The following is a 21,530-nucleotide window of genomic DNA, read 5'->3' as shown; positions in this document are numbered from 1 at the left end:
GTGTACATAAAGTCTGTGGTTTAAGGTAGATATCTAAAACTTTCTTTAAATATTTTTAAGTCAAGTTGAAGAAATTAAGTGCAGCCAAAAGTAAATCTGTGTGAATACAGCGGGCAGGGGACATGCAGTTTGAAATTATCTTTGATTCTGAGGGAGATTTTGTTTCATTAGCTATATTAGAATTATGTGCTTGTTGCCTAGTAGATGCTAAGTAACAAAACTTCTGGAATTAATATATTAACCCCAAATGAGAAGTTTATTTATTGCTAAAAGATTTTGCTCAAAGTGCCCTAGTCCAATGAGGGAGAAAAATAATCAAAGTCTTATCTGTGGAAAACACAGTGATTGAGATAGTAATGTTAGTGAGTGCAAAAGTTTTATTTGCTTTTAAATTTAAGTAATTTAAGTACAGAAGATTTTGGGTTTCTCCAGAAGTTTTTTTTTTTTCACTGTCTACCTATGTGTTTTTTTTTTTTTTTTCACTGTCTACCTATGTGTTTGTTCTAAGTCCATGATTCTTTACAAACTCAGAGAGTCTCTTAAGAAATGATGCTACTGTGGAATGAAATGTTGAGACCCTTGAGATGTTCTAGTGCAAAGTTAATAAGAAGACTAAAATGCAGTGAAGAGAATGTGGAGACCAGCACATTTCAAAGAAATGATGTGTTTCTAACAATTGATGTCCATTGTTTATTATTATAAAAATTCAATTTATAATATCCCAAAGCTGATATTGTTTTGGGATATGTCTTTTCAGTGTTATTTCTGAATATAAGCTTTCACTATGCTTCAGATAGACTAAGAATTTGAAGAGTATCTCATCTAGAACAATGCACCAAACTAGTAGAGGTTGCCTTTGGAGACCTGAATGGTTGAAGACAAGATTTATTGGAACACTTTATTTTCTCCATATGTTCTTATGTACATTGCCATGTACATTTATTACTGATTCCATTTTAAAAGCATTTTAAGTGAATGGAAATTTATTTCTTATGCACATATAAATGTACATATAATTTTATTAATTTACATATATTTTCTCTGTCATATTTTTCTAACTACAAATAAGAAACAATGATAGAGATGTCTTACTTGAAGAATAATCATAGGGTACTGCCTGTGGGACTAAAATTGGTGGTAAGCTTATTTTTTTTTCTTTATTTGTTTGAGGGGGATACTGGAGAGTGAATCCAGGGGCGCTTAACTACTGAGCCATATCACCAGCCCTTTTTTGTATTTTACTTAGAGACAGGGTCTCACTGAGTTACTTAGTGCCTCGATAAGTTGCTGAGACTGGCTTTGAACTCAAGATCCTCCTGCCACAGCCTCCTGAGCCTCAGGGATTACAGGAGTGCACCACCATGCCTGGCTCTCTTTATTCTTTTATTCATTTTTTAGTCTAAAGTTGTATATCTTTATGACTTTTGTCATTTGGAGAATTTCCAGTTGGAAATTGGAATTTCCAATTAATATTATTATCCTCTAGTTTCTCAATTAACTCCTGTTTTTCTCTCCCAGGAACAAAAGTGGCTCTAACTCCAGCACATGCACAGTGAAGCAAGTTGAAGGATTTAATATGAAGCACAGAAGCAGATAGTGCCAAACAGCAAGCAGTAGTTGGTACACATTTGTGAGTAAAATTTTCTCTTTGGCTTATTTTCTTAGCTTAAAACTCTGTATGCCCAATCCTTAGAATTCAGACATTTTGGTAAAGAACAAAAGAAGCTAAGTTAGCATTCATAATGAAACCAGTTGTCAAGGCTCAGCACACTAAGCAACTTCTGAGAACTCTCTTGAGTGTCTCAGTTAGATGGAATTTAAGATGTAGAGTACATCTCTGATATGGAGTTTAAGAAATATCCCAGCTATGGTGAAAACATTTATACTGTCTTTATACTGTCTTTAATTGCTTATTGATCTGGACTTACATAATATCATTTACTAAAAGCTTAGTGTAATTTGGTTTTTGAAATTTATATGCCTTTAAGAAAGCCATTACATACATATACATCAAGTTTTAGGCTACTTCTAATACATTTATTATTATCCTTTGCATTCTCTTTATGATTTCTTCATTTGTGTTTTGTCTAAAAAATTAAGTTTTTTCTCCTTTGGAATATAATGATTAAAGGAGCTTTATAGCAGTGCTGATTTTTTTTTCCTAATTTAATACCAAATCTGTATCATCAGTACGGTTTTTCTTTATCCTGCTTGCAAAATTGTAACACAATGCCTATGCTTAGAAAAATGCTAAAATTATCTTTATTATAATTTTTGAGATACAGAATAACTCTTGAGGAAAGATTTCAAAAGTGATTTCTTAGCTCTATCCCAAGTCATGTTCAAGTCCAAAAGTAATGTTGAGTATATATTCACTTTTATTCATAGTTTTCTTATTAAATGAATTGTCAAAATACTGATTTTTATTCTTTCTTTTTTACAGCTGGAAAAGCAGTGTCCGTGTTGTTATGTACACCTCCAAAAAAAAGTTCAGATCTGTAGGGGAATTGTTGTGTAAAGTAAACTGAACTACAGGGTAGCAGTATTTTAATAGCTATTGTAGACGTGTATTTACTGTATTAAAATGAGTAAAAGATCAAGCAGTGACACACCACTAGGAAGGTCAGTGAAATTTTTTTCAGTTGAGTTAGTATTAAAGTTTGAAAGACAGTGGCTTAAAAGCTGTTTGCCATGGGCTAATCATGCACTTTTATGCTTTTATCAGCTTTTTGTACGTTAGGACAATATTCTCTCTATTGCATTTCCCTGGAATCGTGTATCCTTCTCTGATTTAGAAGGCTAAGTAATGCATTTGTACTGTCTTTTCCCCAAAGATATTTCATGCTTTTGAAGAATACACATATAAATAGCCAGGCATGCTGGCTCACACCTGTAATCTTAGTGACTTGGGAGGTCAAGGCAGGAAGATTGCAAGTTGAAGCCAGCTTCAGCAATTTAGGAAGGCCTGAAGCAACTTAGTGAGTCTCTGTCTCCAAAAAAAAAAAAATAAAAAGGGTTGGGGATGTGGCTCACTGATTTAGTGCCCCTGGGTTCAATCCCAGTACTCAAACAAATAAATATAAAAATAAATAACTTGATTCTTTTAATCCCTCAAAAAAATGAATGTGTACTTTAAGAGTTTATTAATATTGTCTACTTGCTATTCATTGCATCTCAATCATCAGATATATGTTCAATAGGAGAGGTTTTAATTTGTATTTTGTGATTTTCAGGGGGTCACATCTTTTTAGTAAATTCAGCATTAACATTATTCACCTTTTGGGTCTGGTTTTTATCATTAAAAGCTTTTGTTTTTTGCATGCATGACAGCAATTTCTAATTTATATAAAGTCAAACAGCTTTCTCTTAAATAATTGTTCAGGGTTTTTTTGTTTATTTGTTGTTGTTTTATTTTGTTTGCAGTGCTGGAGATTAAAACCCAGGGTCTCGTGCATGTTTGGCAACCGCTTTACCACTGAGCTACATTCCTGGCCCCCTGATAAGGAATTTTTAATTTATATTTTATTTCAGGCATTATTAAGTTATAAGCATTATGCATTTCTGTTTTTGCAGAGGAAGAGTATGTATTTTCTTATGTATGTGTGTGCGCACGCATGCATATACATGTTTGTGTTGCGGTAATACAATAATTTTAAAAATTTGTTCCTGAGCAAGCAATATCTTCAAGGTGCAATTTCAGCTATTAGGTGAAGACATTGTGTTGAGGAAAATATTTTCTTTAATCTTTTATTTTTCTTTTGTATGTATTAAATGCTCAAAAATGAGATGTTTCCTTTTGCTTTATTATAAGGTATTGTCTTCTGATAAGACAGCATAGAGGACTGAAATTCTAACACTTAGTCATCCTGGTCTTAAAATTTTCCTTCCACAGGGTAAGTGGGGCAGCATTTCCTTCACCTACTGCTGCTGAGATGGCAGAAATTAGTCGAATTCAGTATGAAATGGAATATACCGAAGGTATTAGTCAGCGAATGAGGGTCCCTGAAAAATTAAAAGTAGCACCACCAAATGCTGACCTGGAACAAGGATTTCAAGAAGGAGTTCCAAATGCTAGTGTGATAATGCAAGTTCCAGAGAGGATTGTTGTAGCAGGTATTTCATGTTTGTTTAGAAAGTTGCCTCATAATCTGTTTTACATATTTTTGTGAAACCTTATGGGGTTTTAAAACATTATTTAGAAAAGGGTTTGGGAAATACAACTTTGTTTTAAAAATTTTCTACTCATTACAACTGTTTGAATTTAAGCAATTTCAAAAATATTTTGACAAATTACTGAGATTTTACATGGATAGTATGTATACATTTTAGGTGTACAACTGATGATTTTTGATAAACATGTAACCATGTAACTACCACAGTTGATATGACCATTTTTGTTACCCAGAAAGATTCCATTGTGCTTCTTCTCCATCATTCCCTATGCCTCAACTCAAGTCAACTAAAATTTCTTTCTATAAGCAGAGACTAGATTTATCTTCCCTAGAGTTTCATATATATGGAATATAATAATCTGCTTTGTCTGGCTCCTTTTGCTTGTGCAGTGTTTCTGATATTCTTCCATATGGTTGCATATATTAATTGTTAATTCCGTTTTATTACTGAACAATATTCTAGTATGTAAATAAATCATAAATTATCTATTCATCTGTTGGACATTTGAGTTGTTTCCTTTTGGGAGCTTTTAGAAATAAAGCTGCTATGAATATTCATGTACATGTCTTTTTGAGAACATATGTCTTCATATCTTTAGAAATGAAATTGCTGGGTTATAAGTTATATTTAACTCTTTCAAATGCTGGCAGTCTGTTTTCCAAATTATTGTCTCATCAGTGATGTGAGTGTTGAAGTTGTTCCACATTCTTGCTAAAAGTTCATATTTGTCAGTCTCTTTAATTTTAGTCATTTGAAGGGGTATGTAATAGCATTACCTTTTGATTTTAATTATTATTTCCCTGATGATTAATAATTTTGAACATCTGCTCAAGTGTTTTTGGTCACTCATATATCTCCTTTTGAAGCATTTATTTAGATGTTTTGCCAATTGGAAAAATTGAGTTTTATAAAAATTTCTGTACATATCTGGATACTAGTTTTTTTTAATCATGTATATACTGCATAATTTCTTTATAAATTTCTGTGTCACAATATTAAATAATAGTGAAATATCAAACTTACAGTGAAAGTATAGTTATAAAGAAACTAATGCTATTGAGTATGTTATAATACAAAAGTGATACAAAGTAAATATATTTAAACCTACCCTCTTCTTTTTTTTTTTTTCTTTTCTTCGTCTTAGGAAATAATGAAGACATTTCATTTTCAAGACCAGCAGATCTTGACCTTATTCAGTCAACTCCCTTTAAACCTCTGGCACTAACAACACCACCTCGTGTACTTACACTAAGTGAAAGACCACTAGACTTTCTGGATTTAGAAAGATCTCCGCCAACACCTCAAAATGAAGAAGTGAGTAGAGTTTTAGTATCAATTGAATTTGAAAGAATATAAACAAAATTAAAAGTTAAGGAGAAATTAAGAGGCTATGTATCATATCATTACATCTTTCCATGTGGTACACTGCTACTGTCAATTCTAATTTTTAAATTCTCCAAATATTATGCTATAATTTTTTTAAATATGCATCAGGAAAATTAAAATCTTGTGGGAAATATTATTAACATTCATGTAGACTTGAAAGAAGAACTTTTATGACTAGATGTTATATATTAATACAGAGAAAGTTGGAGAGTTTTACAGTAGGAAAAATACATCTCTTTTTATAAACTCAAAGTTTATAAAGTCTAACAGAGCTAAGGAAACTCTTTTTTTTTTCTATTTTTACAGTACTAGGAATTGAACCCAGGGATGTTCTACCATTGAACCACATCCTTCCCTTTTTAAATTTTATCTCAAAACAGGGTCTCACTATGTTGGTGATGCTGGCCACAACTTGCAATGCTCCTGCCTCGGTCTCCCAAGTAGTTGGGATTATAGGACTGGGCCACTGCACCTGGCACAAAACTCTTTTTCCCTTGACCTTCCCTATTCTTGATAATTGATGAAATGTTTCTACTGAGTTAGCTACAGTACCACATATAACATTAGTACCCTTGTTGACTAAGCATAACAGTAGGAATTAACTAGTTTTTAGCAGTAAAGCTCAAGTTTTGCCTCTGCTATTAACTCAGGACCAGTTTTTTTCTTAAAATTTCTTGATGATTTAGTTGCATATTTTTTGTTATAGCTTCTGATGTCATGAGGCTTGTACAAGACAATAATATCAGCCAGATGCAGTGGCACATGCCTGTAATTCTAGCAACTCAGAAAGCCAAAACAAGAGAATTACGAGTTCAAAGCCAGTTGTGGCAACTTAGCAAGACCCCATCTCAAAATAAGAAATAAAAAGAACTGGGATATGGCTCAGTGGTAAAGTGCCCTGAGTTCAGTCCCTGGTACTACAAAAAACAAAAACAAAGATCATGCGCAAGCATTTTTTTTTTTTTAATTGGTCCTGCCTTTCTCTGCTTTCATTTTTCGTGCAGTCCATTCCAAAGGGGGTTAAGCACTCATATAAACTAGGGTAATGCAATTTCCTAGTATTAGGTTTTGCTTATTTTTAGGTTTAAAGTTCCTGCTGAAGTACTTGAGATAATATACTCTTAGGTGCCAAATTGTACATTCTATATATGCTTAGTGAAAGCACTAAATTTGATTCTTTACATGACAGAAAGGCACCAAGGTACCTGTAAATTTTTTTTATTTAACAATCATTTTTTGAGCTTCTACATATAAGACCTGAATGTAGTACAGGAGTGAATGACAGATAGCTCCTGTTCTCAAAAAATTTACTATTTGCCTGGTGTTATGGTTTAGATGTGAGATGTCCCCAAAAAGCTCACGTGAGACAATGCAAGAAGGTTCAGAGAAGAAATGATTGGGTTGTAAGAGTCTTAACCCAATCAGTGATTTAATCCCCTGAAAGGGATCAACTGAGTATTAATTGAAGTGGTAGGGTGTGGCTGGAGGAGGTGGGAATTGGGAGCTTGGCTTTGGGGTATATATTTGTATCTAGCAAGTGGCGACTTCTCTCTCTGCTTCCTGATCATCGTGTGTGCTGCTTCCCTCTGCCACACTCTTCTGCCATGATGTTCTGCCTTAACCACAAGCCAGCCTTCTATGGTCTAAGACCTCTGAAACCGTGAGCCCTCAAATAGACTTTTCCTCCCCTAAAATTGTCCTGGTCAGATAGTCACAGGAGCAAAAAAGCTGACTAAAACACCTAGTCACAGCAGGATAATGCTATAAGGGAAAACATCGACACACAGAAGATATGAAGTTCTTTATTAAAAAAAATGATAAAGATTATAAAGATGGCTACACAAAGCAAAAGGTGCCACAGAATGCCCCCAGTTAGGGGTCTACATTCCAGCTCCCCAGAGTTCCCATTGGAAATTAAAACTGTGAGAAATACTTTCTTGGAATAAGGATTCTAACAGGAGAGAGTTGCTTTATTTGTTATTTGACAGGTTTTGTTTTTCTTTTGATCTTTCTGAAGATAAAAATAATGCCAGTGCATAAGATTGTTGTGAAAATTCATGTTAAAACTCAATGTGTATAGACATTATTGTTATAAAAGAGTAAATACCCTATAGCAGGATCCAAGTCCTGAAAGAGAAGAGTTTTTGAGAGTAGAACTAGCTGCCTACTGAAAAGCTGTGACGGTAGTCTGTACTTCCAAGTTTTTAGAAGGGTCAGGTAGCTGTCAGGAGGTAATCAACCAATGAATGGGGGAGGGAGCCAGAGTTCTTACAGCTGTTAGATATGGACTAAAAAAAAAGGCAGTAGGCTCTGCAAGCTGATGACATTGATGATTCATTCAGTGTATAAAGTGACATCCTCAGAACCATTTGCTCTATAGTAATCATTCTCTAAGACATGCCAGGGTTTCTCTACCTGTAGCCCTATTGATATCTTGAATTGGAAAACTCGACAGTGAGGGCTGTCCTTTGCATTGTGGAATGTTTAATTACATTCCTGATGTCTGCCTGTAAGATGCTAGTAGCATCCTCAAAATCATGACAATAAAAAGTATCTCCAGCAACTAAAATATAGAAACAGATCAAATTTCCATCAACTAATGAATGGATAAATAAAATGTGTAATACCAGAGAGTGACTATTAATTGGTAAAAAGGAATGGAGTACCGATACCTGGTACAACATGAATCAACTTTGAAAATGTGAAGTTTAAGAAGCCAGACAGAAAAGGCCATGTATATTCTACTTGTATGAAATATTCAGAATAGGCAAATCTATAGAGATGGAAAGCAGATTAGTGGTTGCCAAAGGATTGAAAGAGAGGAATTAAGAATGACTGTATAATCTGGATGGGGTTTCCTTTTGTGATAATGAAAATGCTCTTGAACTAGATAGTGGTAATGTACAACATAGTGATCATGCTAAATGGCACTGAATTATACACTTAAAAATGGTTAAACTGGGAATTGTATGTTATGTGTATTTTACCACAATTAAGAAAAAAATATCTGCAGACATTGCCAGATATTCTCTACAGGGCAGAATTGCCCTTAACTGAAAGCCACTGTCCTATATCAAGAAAGGAGACTACTGGGGAAAGACTTATGAGAAATAATTTAAAATTGTTCAAAAGCCTAGCTAATGAGTTGAATATGGTAGTGCATATTTGTAATCTCAGTTAACCTTGAGAGGCTGAGGCCTGCCTGGACAACATAGTGAGACCTTATCTCTGAACAAATGAATGAGAAAGAAAATATGACTGACTCAAGGAAAAAAAATTGTAGAAATCAAATGCACCTAATTTCCTAAACTGGCTTAAAGAATCCAAGTGATGAGTCTACATGAAGGGCTTAAAACCCTTTAGCTGAAGTCAGTGGGAGATCTTCCAGAGTACAAGAAGAGAACAGTACATAGAAAAATAACTGGGAAATGATACTTCTGAGAAGATTTGACAGCTGTGAGGAGAGTGACCAAGGCAAAGATTTGGATTCAGCAACATCTCTTCAGTCAAGCAGCAGTATGCTTTGTAAAGATCAGCTATAGGTAAATTTCAGAGCTTTATGAAAGTTCTTTGAAGTAGAAAGAGAAAACAGACTGTAAAGGATGAGTTGTAAGAAGTTTTTGCCAAAATTCACAATTCCTGCTTCAAAGAAGAGAAGTACTAGAATGCTATCCATTTCTGTAATAAATCTTTAGAAAAGCACCAAACCCCAAATGTGCCTAAGAAATATTAGTTAATCAAAGGCAATCTGGAAGGAGCAAAACCAGTTGGTCTGAATAAACTTTACCTGATTTTGGAAGAAAAGAGCAAAGGCAATGAATGTTTTCTTCAAAGAGGAAACTTATCTCCGAGCCATGTCAAATGATCAAATTCTACTATACAAAGTGTGAAGCCAGAACTCTGGGACTAGAAGAAATATTACCCAGCTAGAGCCAACTTCATCACCAATTACACTTAGAAAGCCATGGTTATAGAAGCTGAAGGATAACCCAAAAGCTATAGACTCGGTAATCCTACTGTAAGGGTCTTTTTCCCCACTTATTAGTGCCTTATTGACATGAATCCTGAGGAAGTGAAGCTAAATACCATATCTGATCTGAAGTATAGGGAGTCACTCAGCTATGCAACAGAGCCTGAAACAATTACAGACTCTGCCGGCATTCCATGAATACTCAAGAGGGCCCTGTAATAGCTAGAAAGAAAGCAAGTCTCACCTTCTTATTCATCCTTACGGTGCATGAATAAATGCACCTGGTTGTGGAGTTGTTGAATTTTGCTTACAATCGCCTACAAGTAATTTTGATTTGGGAGTTAACTATAACGTACTTTTACAATAGGCTTCAAATGGACTCTTCTGTTTTCAGATGTTATTTTTTTCACAGACCCTCCCTCAGTCTTTCTCCAGTATCTATTGTTGAGCACTATTCATTTCATATACTATGTAGTTAAACCTATAGTGGTTGTGTCTGTATTGAAAACTATAGATTTTTTTCTTTCTTCTCTGAGCAGTACAGCATAACATCTCTTTGTGCAGCATTTATTTTGTATCGCATTAGATGACTTAAAGTGTATGGGAAGATTACATAGCACTATGCCATTTTAAACAATATACATGTCTGGCAGTAATTCTTGGTTGCTTTTCCTTGGTTCCTTGTAATTTTTATGAATAACCCTGGACTAAGATTCTTTTGATGCTAAGTAGCTACTAAGAATATTTTCTGTCCTCTTCCCTTTGTGCCTTAACAGATCCGTGCAGTTGGCAGGCTAAAAAGAGAGCGCTCTATGAGTGAAAATGCTGTTCGCCAAAATGGACAGCTGGTCAGAAACGATTCCATGTGAGTAGAACCACTCTACACATTGTATCATGTTTGTAAGTTTTCTCAGTTTATTGTCTATATGCATCTTTTTCTAAATAGTTATTTCCCATAATTTTGGAATCTCTTACATTTACATCAATTTTGTATTTTTGCAGTACTTTTTATAGCCTTAAAATCTGACCATTTTGTTAGTTGTATGAATTTTTCAGTAACATTATCTTCTATGTGTGTCTGATACTCTTCTGTGAGTATGATTGGCTTATTTGGGAATTCTATAAGGTATACTTAATTGATGAACATTAATGCTCAGTTATAAGCAGTCTTTAAAAATGTTTACCATATACACTGAAAAATAAAACAGAATAGAATGTCTTTATTTTCAAGTTATTGATATCATGATTGTAAGTCAGCCATTTTCAGCTCTGTCTAGTGAGCTGAGCTGTGGCAAACTGCAGCATAGACAAGTAGAATTTTGCATACCTTTCCAGGAATAGTGTTTGGTGTTTAGCTTTCTACTTGCTGATTCTTGAATTGATGGGTCCCTTTCATTAAAAAAAAAAAAAAAAAAAAAAATACAGAGATCTTGTTTAAATAACTATTTGTTTAAATTTTTCTTTCTTAAAAAAAAAATTTTTTTTCTTTCTTATTTGGTTATGTTATCACATCATGATCTTAAAACTACTCTAAGATGTTTCAGATCAGGAAAATGCTTTTTATTGTTTTGTTGTAATTAACTGATTTTACAAGTAAAATATCCTTTGAAAACTGGTCACAATTTTAAATCTTACACTAGTAAGATCATTTAGATTATTTATACAAATTAATATTTTTCCTCATTAATTTTTGATCAGTTTCCATGAACTCATCAGGAACCATATGTGTTATCAACCATAATATTAGCTTCTCTGAGAACTATGAAAGAATCAGGCAGTATTAGATCTTTTCTGGAAACTAGAAAATCTAGATAAAAGCAAAACATTTAATTTTGTATACAAAATAAGTAGAACACAATACAATTATACTATTTATATCAAAACAGTAAGTTCTGGTTTGTACTTGACTAAAGAGTGTGGTGTCCAGAGGGACTTTGATGAGGGTAGGAGCTTAATATTCAAGTTGGAAAGAAAATGTTTTTCATATGTTTTCATCCTTACTTTGAAAGAAGTCTTATGTACGAATCCAATCAGTGAAATTCCAACTTACGTGTAAATTATCTGCTTGCTTCATTGAAATTCCTTTCTCTTATGTTAGGTTCAAGAGAGAATTATAACTGCTCTGATTTCTTAAGAGTCTCAAATGCCCTTTAACGAAGTTGTTATTCTGTAGGGTTATATAAAAAGAGAGTTAAAAACAAATGTATCTCCTTTAGGTATCTAAAAGGTTCGACTATTATTAATATGAAAGTATCTATGATTAATTTTATCTTTCCTGGAAGGTATCTGGTTGGCAGATGTGATGGCAGCAAGTTCATAAGATCCATATTTTCCCAGAATATTTCCTAATATAGCATACAAATAATTAAAAGCTACATAGTTTATGGCTAAGTTAGATTAAACACACCTAAAGTCTTAGGTTATTTTCTATTTTTTTTTTTTTTTTTTTAAGGTAGCAAAGTTTCTAGTAAACTTTCTTACTATATAAAGATGTGATTTACTACTTAGGACCTTAATTACTTTGACAAGTTCTTATAACATAAAAAGATTAATAGTGTTCATTTTTAATTTTCACTTTAAATAGCTTTGATGCCACTTTCTAGTTGTTTAAAAAAAACTAAAAATTTTGTTTTGAAAATCCCATTTTTGACAGTGAAAGTATTGTCAAAATTTTATATATTTCACAGTGAAACACTTGATATTATTTAACTATACTTTTTGTTATAGGTGTTATACATGTTGCCATGTTAGTAGTTAGATATTTAACTCTTTATGTTAATAATGAAGCTTTGCCCTTTCTTCTCCTACCATTGTTAATTTTATAATTTATAATATTCATCTTTAAGGATCCATATCTCACTAACTTTAGGAATTTTGTATAATGAGCATATCACATATTCAATGCTGTTAATGTGGTAAGAAAAAAATTAATATAATACAGCTATGGTTAACTCTATTAAAGTAATTATTAAAAGCTTCCTGCCTTTACCAACTTAAATCTTTTCTTTGTAGTGGGAGACTATGCATCATTATGCATGAACCTTTGCCTGCTTCCACTTTATTTTGTGAATCTAAAAGTGAAAGTGTGAGCAGCTATAAGAGCAAGGGCATTAGCTTTTGTTTTCTTACTACTTCAAGAGGCAAAAAGATTGATTATTGTCACCTATTGGCAAAAATGAATTCTGACAGTAGAATCATTTCTAGCTTTTTTTGTGTGTTATGAAAGCTGAATATGTGAAAGAAACGTAATTATTATTTAAGGTGGCACAGATCAGATTCTGCCCCGAGAAATAAAATTTCAAGGTTCCAGGCATCGATTTCTGCACCGGAATACACGTAAGATTTTATCTGCTCTGCTTTTCACAAGTAGGAGTTGTTCTAATTTTTCAGGCTTCTGTTAATACTAATTAATTAATCTATTTTACTAGGTAATTGGGATGTACTACCCTAATTCTCTTTTTCTTTGGCTTTTTAAGTACTTCTCTTTCAAGGTTTCTCAAACTGTCATCATACATTTTATTAAGTAAAAAAAAAAAAAAAAAGACCAATTGAGGAAGTTTTATGTGGTTATACGTATTGGTGAAAGGAAAATGGAATGATTAATGCATAAAGATCAAGCACCTTTTTCTATTTATTTTGCTTTGGTTAGCCTATTAGTATTCTGTAGATTCAACTTAAGCAGTTTCAGTAATCCAATTTTTTTAATTTTAGCACACTATCTTTTCTTGTTTAATTTTGACCCAGAAGGAGAATGGATTCTTTACTGGGGTTTGTTATTGAAGTTGTTTGACTGACTTTGTGTATTTTTTTTATTTGTTTTAATTAGTTACACATGACAGTACAATGATCTTGACATATCATACATTTGAATCAGATGGGATATAATTTCTCATCTTTGTGTATTTTTAATTCCATCTGTTAAAATTATTCTTGGAAGAATTTTGTGAGATCCTTAAACTCTTTTTTTTTGTAAGTGTGACAGAATAAAGTGTGGTAATGACTGTGCTCGCATGAGAGGAAACATTTTGGTATTGTGCAGTACAAAAATTCAACAGTGAATATAGTTCTTTAGGAAATAAAGAAACCACACTAATGGCCAATAGTTTTTCTCTTATTATGGTTTTATTATTATGCTTCTGGGGACTAGTAAATTATCTTACAGATAACAGTAGCAAATTAAAATTTTCTGTTTCAAATTTCAAGAAAAATTAATACAGAATTTGTGTTTCAGTTAAAAATATATATATTAAATTATCTCTCTCTCTCTCTCTCTCTCTCTACCACTGAGCTTCACTCCAGTTCTTTTTATTTTTTATTTTGAGACAGGATCTCACTAAGTTGCTGAGACTATTCTTGAACTTGGAATCTTCTTGCTTCAGTCTCTTAAGTAGCTGTGATTATGGGAATGTCCCACCATGCCCGGATTTTCTCTCCTTTTTTTTTTTTTTTTGTTTTTGTTTTTTTACTATTTACCTATAGTAATATTTGTGAAAGGCTAGCGCCTCACCAAAAAGGTTACTCTCACAGTTTGAGAAACATTATTCCTGTGAAAACCCATAGGAAGAGGTACTTAACTTTAAACTTACCTTTTAGTAATGACATAGTTATGCTAAGCAAATTTAAATTTTAGTTTTGACATTGACTAGCATCATTTATTTAACTCTTATATGAAAAGATTTTTATGTAAGCATGTGATAGAGTAAACCTCAGTGCTTCTTATCTTTTATCTTATCCTGATACCTTTAAAAAATTAAAATTGAAATTTTGTTGTTTTTGTAACATTACTAGGATTGTTTTTCATCCAAATGCAGTTTTATTAAATTACTAATATTGTGATATTTGCTTAATCTCAGTGCCTTTGCATTGTGTTTACTTAGCAATAAAACAAACAAAAATCATTAAACCTTGACTTGGGTACATGAGTGGACGGAGATGAAACCCAGTTTCCCTCCACAGATGATACCAGTAAAGAATATTCCAATTGATTGATAAAATTTTTAGGGCTTCTTATTTTTTGCTCTTAAATTTATTTATAAGGAGATGACTTCTCATTAAAGCTTTGCAAAAGAAAAAAGGAATTGCTAAATTATCTATTATTTTGAATTATGAAGATAGTTTTATTCATCTCTGATTTATAATCACTTGGCTCCTCTGTAGATGGAAATAATCAAGGACACTTAATCTGTACGCATTCTGTCAAAAGTAGACTTCAGTTTAAAAATATACTTCCTATTCTGTTTTTGCTGTTTATGGAGGATTGCCATGTAAATGAATGAAAAGTTATTTCTTACTAATTCTTGAAACTTTAATTTCCTTGAAGAAACAACCAGAAATCCAAATACTTTTTTTAATTGGTCTTGATGAAATAAATACTTTTACTAGTATTGATAAATACTTAATCTCATCTTTTTTTCTACATAAATATTTTTTCTTAAGTTACAATTGAGGATCATATAAGGTTTTTTCCTTCTTATTATCATATTCCAATTTCAGGAAGAGATTTAGACTTTAAAAAAATTTAAATTTATTTTTATTAGTTGATTTCTCTGATAATGTGATATGAACATTAATCTATGATATTTAACAAGTGCCTGTAGATTGTTCTAGATTCCAACCTTCTGTTCATTCTTTGCCGTTAATCTGAAGTTAGTCTATGCTTGACTCTTCTATAACTACCTCATTTTCTGTGTATGTAGAGAAAATACTTGTACTTTAAAATTATATATATATGTAATTCCTTATTGTTTGTTTCTAGCAAACTGGTTTCTCTCAAAAGAAATAACTTTTAATTTTAGTGGGCAAAAATCATCCAACACTATGCATAGACTTGGATTTAGTTCATTGATAAAGTTGCCTTAAGATTATAATTCTAAATATTGGTTATTATATCCTTTACTATACTACTATGTAGCTAATTTTTTAATACAGAATGATGAACAAAGTAGTCAATTTCATCCTCAAAATTCAAAGTACTAATTAATTTTTTAAAGCTTAAAAATTTAGCTAGGTAAACAGGCAGCTCTATCAAGAATATAAAACCGGCCAAGTGCAGTGGCGCAAGCCTGTAATCCCATTAGCTTGGGAGGCTGAGACAGGAGAATCCTGAGTTCAAAGCCAGCCTCAGCAATGGCAAGGTGCTAAGCAACTCAATGAGACCCTGTCTCTAAATAAAATACAAAATAGGGCTGGGGATGTGGCTCAGTAGTCAAGTGCCTCTGAGTTCAATCCCCGGTACCCCCACTCCCCAAAAAAGAATATAAGATGGATTGTTTAGTTATGTAGATGTAGAACTGGCCATTTTAAATTCTGCTTCTGGTGATACTTTTCAAACATAAACTCAGTCTGATTTCTCACAAATAGCAGGAGCTTCAGGTTTTCACTATGCTACCTAAAAAAAATTCTGAGTACAATACTAATACTCTAGTCTCTGTATCCCAGATGTGCTATTTTTGTTTGTTTGTTTCCTTTTAAGATGCCACAGCCCATGATGCATGTACACATGCACAGACAGATTGCCAGTCTCTCTCTGGACAGACATTTAGGGTTACTAGCCATGAGACTGCATCTGGTAATTGGAATTTATCATAATACCACTTAATACCATTAGATCTAATTCCCATGATGCATCAGCCTTGATTGATTAATTTCCAAATGTGCCAAGATATGACTTGGAACTTTTTTTTGTAAGTAGTCTTTGGAAAACAGTTTTCATCTTTATTATACATTTCTCTTTAGATCATCAAGACACTAAAAGTTGTTCTCCACGTTTTTAAAATTAAAATTTTAAAATTTGAGAATAATATTAAATGACAGTAACTATTCTTTCAAGAATTATCCCACTTATTTTATGGTTTCCAAGCCAATACATGTTAAATTAGAAAATATTACAGTCAAAATAAAAGATTTTTCTATTTTGGTTGTTCACTATCTGCTCTGCTTTTATTCTTTTTAAATGAAACACACAGGATTGAAGTTAGCCTAATGTGTTTTGCACTGATATTGAGAATGTTGAACCATTATCCAGGTGTGTTATAGTACTCTTATTTTAACCAGTCAAATGCCAAGGCCACATATCAGTTAAATGCCTCACATAGCAAACTATACTTGAATATTAAAAAGCTCTCTCAAAATACTGACAATATCTTAGGAGTTTAGGTTAGAACTCTGCAAATTGCTTCATTCAAATGTGGTCAGCAGTCAGGAAGCCCAGGCAAGGAAGCCAAAAGAAAGAATCTCTGCTCACAAATTAAAGAATAGCTATGAGTACTGTCACTGAGAAGCCCAGAAATGGTTATCAGCTATCTTAATGATTTAAGAAGTATCCTTCCTTCTTTCACTTTGTTCTCAGAGTTGGGAATAGTTTTGTTTTAGTCATTTAACTAGAGAGCACATGCTTTATTATAATTAAACACTCAAAAGTCTCAGTTTCTAAGACTTTAACTCTTAAATTAATTTCATTTACTTGTGAATGTAGCTTGCTTTGTTGCTTTTGTGATGTGTTTGAAATAGCATTTTTATGGAATCACTTTTGATTCATGTGTTTGGATTTTGACATCTGTGTACCAGAATTCTTTATTCTATTCTTCTGATCATCCGTAAGTTTGCAGTGTTGTTTCTTAGAGGTTTGGTTTACTGAATTGGAAAATATACTACACTAAATAAAGAATGCTACTGCTCCGACACTAGGAATTAAGTACATTCATTGCTGTGGTTCTCTTCCCTCTCCAAAGGCATTTTTCATATCCACTTTTTGTATTTTGATGTTTAGGGTTACAGAGCTAAAAGTACTACTTTGCAGTTGGTTTTTGAAAACAAAATGTTTATAAACTTTAGTTTGGTTTCTTGGGGGAAAGTGAAGGGTGGGGAAAAAGGGGAGGCAAGAAAACTAAGATTAAAAACTGCTCAGCTGAAGTTTTATAAAAATCTGACTTGAGTGTTTTTCTCTTCGTTTGCTATGCTTATGTGAACAGTGTGACACCATCGCCACAACAGGCTCGGGTCTGTCCTTCCCATATGTTACCTGAAGATGGAGCTAATCTTTCCTCTGCTCGTGGCATTTTGTCGCTTATCCAGTCTTCTACTCGTAGGGCTTACCAGCAGATCTTGGATGTGCTGGATGAAAATCGCAGGTGATTGGCCATCAGTGACTTGCCAGCTTTGTTGCATATTTTTTGGTGCCTTATCTAGTGGATTGTGGTGTCTTTTATGTTTGCACCTTCTCAGTCTCTAAGATGCAATGGTTTGAAATGGCTTGCTTTGCTTTCTTTTAATTTCAAATTATTGTCCAAAATTCACATTTCATAAGATTACATTAGATTTTGTTCAGTCAGAAAGAATATTTAGTTCCTGAGAATAGGATATGTGATGTTTTTTTTCAAAGGCTTTGCTGATTTATTTGAAGTATTTGATTCCATGTGGGGATATGCTGAAGGTTACTATTGGATTGATTGTGGGATGTTGGACTGCTGAAGCATACTAGTTTTCTTTTAGTAAGTTTTTTTTTTTTTTTAATTTAATTGCTTGTGCAACTAATATGATTGAGTAAATAAAGCATGTTTGAGATGGCATTACAGCCACCAGTCTTTTTTTTGTCCTTCCCCCTTAACTACATACTAAAAATTCCAGGTGCTATTTTGAACATCTCCAAGTTAACTCATTAATAATATATTGTTAGTTGTAAATGCAAACATTTTTTTGCAATCATCTTGAATACTTTTATCCCTGCCACAATACTACATAATGTTTTTTAAAAAGTGAAATTGGAGAAGCTTTTTTGGCATAGTGTGGGAAAGGTAAAGTCAGTTTCCTTTCAACTCCAAACATGTGACTGGTAACTTCTCAGAGTCAGTGTCTGAATTTTTGTTGTCATTTTATTGAACTGTTAATTTTTGCATTTTGAAGAATTCTCAATAAATTAAGCTGGATTTTCCAATAAACCCAATTTGTTTTTTAAATAACCTTAGGTGTCTTCTGGCTTGCTCTTATTGATTGCTTTTATACTCACACATATCCAGGAACTTCTCCATAGTTCTTGAGCACTATTTGTCATTATTATCCATACTATTTGTCATTATTGAATTTAGGGACTTTTCGAGTCTTTGTAGGGCTAATCTAGTGGTATACATTTGGACCCAAGGACTTCAAGGTGCTGTATAAAGAGCTTATAGAGACAAACTCATGGCATGGTGGGAGAATTATGTATACTGTGAATGTGTATGTATACATACATTTTTTTTTTTATTTTCCCCCAAGCATTTAGAGTTCTTTGAAGCTTCTAAATCTTAGAATATTTGGAAGCTATAAGAAGCCAGCCACAAAGTTCCAAAGAAAAGCATGGATTCAGAGAGTCAGATTTATTCTTGATCCACCTCACAAAATAGCTGCATCATGGCCTTGAACAAATTGCTTATCTTCTCTGGGCCTCCTTTTCCTCATCTGTTAAAAAAAGGTAAAAAAGGTATAATAATGCCTGGCTTTCTGTATTCTTGTGAATAGTCCCCTTCCTTGCCTTTATTGAAGATTTAGAGCTACTGACTTCAAATTATTTAGTGTGGTAAGAGAGCCTCAAAAGATATAGAGGGTAAAATACCTGGCCTTAACTAATATCTGCAAAAAACTATTTTCACATCTCTCCTCTAAACAGATTTATTCTCTACCAGATATTCTCCTTAACTTTTTTCATTACATAGGTTCTTAGAAGAGGTCAGATTATTAAGTCAGTATCACATCAAATGGTATTATAGTAAAAATATCTAATGAGAAAAAAATTCTAAATTCTGTATAGATTAAATAATAGCTAGATGACAAAGTCCCATTATGATTGTTTGTTCCTCCTTCCACCAATACGTACACAGTTCAAATGCATTTATATGGGACTTGAAAAAATATGGGCTTTTTTCCTCCATAATGAAAAAATTATTTACCTGAGGGTCAAACAATACAAAATCAGAAATCTTACTAATGTAAATTTTACCTTGTATTCTTTCATAATGAAAAACTGTATACAATTCTATGTGAAATTTTATTTTGTAATGAATTGGTAACTTTAAAATCCCTTTTCTGGGAAGAAATTATCTTATTTACTTAAAACATGTTTTTTAATTGAGAAAGGTATTATAGTAGTAATACTTTACTCCTAGATATATTCCAATAGTTTTTATCATGGAACTCGAGTTAGGCTCTCTTTAATCATATCCATGTTTTCATTACTGAAAGGGTCTGTCAAAGTTATATTCAATTTTTTTATGATCTAAATGTTGAACAAGATTTGATCAGAATTTTAAGTAACAAATCAGTTTTTATTTTTGCTATAAGAAGTATCTAGCATAATTTTTCAGATATAAAAAATAGGAATGTGAAATTTGGATAATATTCTTGCATGGTTGTAAAATAATACTGCTTATAAAAAATTAAATGCTTTTATGTTCCTTGCCCTGTGCATCATTTTGTTTTCTTTTCTATTTTATTACTCTTGGCTATTTTGCTAATGCAATATCTTATCTTTGGTCTTACGCCATCACATTGAGTGTAGTTAATTTAAGCTATAACTTTTTCAGAAAGAAAAAAGCTTTCTGCCTGTTTTATTATCATAAAATAATGCAGTTTCATAGTTGTTCAACATGAGCTATTTTTGGTTTGCTTCTTAAGGGACACTGTCAAAAGGTTTTTTACTGTACCTTTTTTTCTCATCTTATGAGAACTTAATTGATAAACAAGTTCAACATGAAAACCAAGTTAAATCCTAGGTAATTCAGTGCTATACATTTGGAAAAGTGAAATATTGAAAATTTATCAAAATACTTAGGATAAGCCCTGTGCACAGTTTGTTTAGTTGGCAGCAGAATTTAAAAAGCTGTTATGATTTCATGCTTTGTTGGTTAGACATTGCCCATATCTAGTTACTACGTCTATTACAACTATATATGTCCTTTTCCAATGTAAAATATTATCATTTTTTAAAACCGTATTTATGTGTAAGAACATTATATACTGATAGATGTTATTTTTAGGAGGAGCTTGATTATTGCTATAGTTTTTTCTTAGCAGATTATACTAGTTTTGAGTGAATAGACTAAGGAACCAGTATGTGAACAGTTTATATTTTTGACAAGTATCCCTATAAATCCATAACTTAGAAGACCTAGAAACACAGTTACAGTGGATATGATATATGTTACTTGTAATTTTTCCTTTAAAAATGTATACTTCCTCATTTTCAAAACTACTTATTTTCTATAGCTGTTTACATTTTCATAGCAAAGAAACATATAATCTGTCGATTTAGACCATATATTTACTCAAAAATGTCAATATGCAGATTAATGCTGGAATTTGGTAGCCTTGGATTTCCTTCCTTTTTGCCACTTTAATTACAAAACATATCATTGAAAAATTTCTTTTATGTATTAAATCATACTTATGGTAGCAAGTGGTATTTTAATGAAGTTTGCAACTTTACCAAATACCTGTCTAATTTACTTTTATATTATATGTGTCAATTGCCAGTGTGAGAAGACAAAATGAAATACGTTGTGAAAGGTAACTGTATTATTTTCTGGCTCTGCATTATAAAAGGGAAATCTCTGTGGTGGACTATGTTGGATACAGCAGACCCATTTGAACATATTAATACACATTTTTAAAATATTTTAAAAAGCACACAGCAGTGGCTTCATTTAGTAACCATTCTCATATTGGTGTAATTTAAGATTAGTTGATTGATAGTCTTCCTAATATCACAGAGTAAATCTGATGGGAAGATAAGATGAACCTAATACCTGTCTCAAGCATATGTGATTCCTCAGTGTCTCTTAATCAACAATATAAAAGTCAGACATGGGTCCTTTAAAAGGCTCTGAATCCTGTATCCACTAGGCTCCAGAAACTTTATGAAGCACCAGTAGTGCCTTTAGAACATGTGACTTTAGGACAGAAGTTAAACATTAAATATTTCTAGCATAAATTGACTTGTCAGAAAATAGTAATTTATAGTCTTCAACTG

At 32.5% G+C, this 21,530-nt stretch overlaps 1 protein-coding gene across 10 annotated transcripts in view; it reads left to right on the top strand.

Moving 5' to 3' along the window:
- Mff (mitochondrial fission factor) overlaps nucleotides 1-21,530 on the top strand; it is a 32,060-nt gene that overhangs the window by 1,616 nt on the left and 8,914 nt on the right. For 2 of the 10 annotated variants that reach the window (XM_076866696.2, XM_076866695.2), the window contains exons 2-6: nucleotides 1,519-1,630; nucleotides 2,444-2,622; nucleotides 3,893-4,113; nucleotides 5,318-5,487; nucleotides 10,306-10,394. In XM_076866696.2, the coding sequence (XP_076722811.1) occupies nucleotides 2,585-2,622; nucleotides 3,893-4,113; nucleotides 5,318-5,487; nucleotides 10,306-10,394 (518 nt within the window). In that variant the 5' untranslated portion in view covers nucleotides 1,519-1,630; nucleotides 2,444-2,584. Of the gene's footprint in view, nucleotides 1-1,518; nucleotides 1,631-2,443; nucleotides 2,623-3,892; nucleotides 4,114-5,317; nucleotides 5,488-10,305; nucleotides 10,395-12,790; nucleotides 12,866-17,499; nucleotides 17,659-21,034; nucleotides 21,068-21,530 lie in introns of all 10 variants that reach the window. The other 8 variants (XM_076866687.2, XM_076866690.2, XM_076866689.2 and 5 more) reach the window with 8 other exon arrangements.

The sequence above is a fragment of the Callospermophilus lateralis genome, chromosome 9, assembly GCF_048772815.1.
Source record: "Callospermophilus lateralis isolate mCalLat2 chromosome 9, mCalLat2.hap1, whole genome shotgun sequence".
NCBI lineage: Eukaryota > Metazoa > Chordata > Mammalia > Rodentia > Sciuridae > Callospermophilus > Callospermophilus lateralis.
The sequence above is the reverse complement of the archived record's forward strand: the minus strand, read 5'-3'. Positions and strand labels throughout refer to the sequence as shown.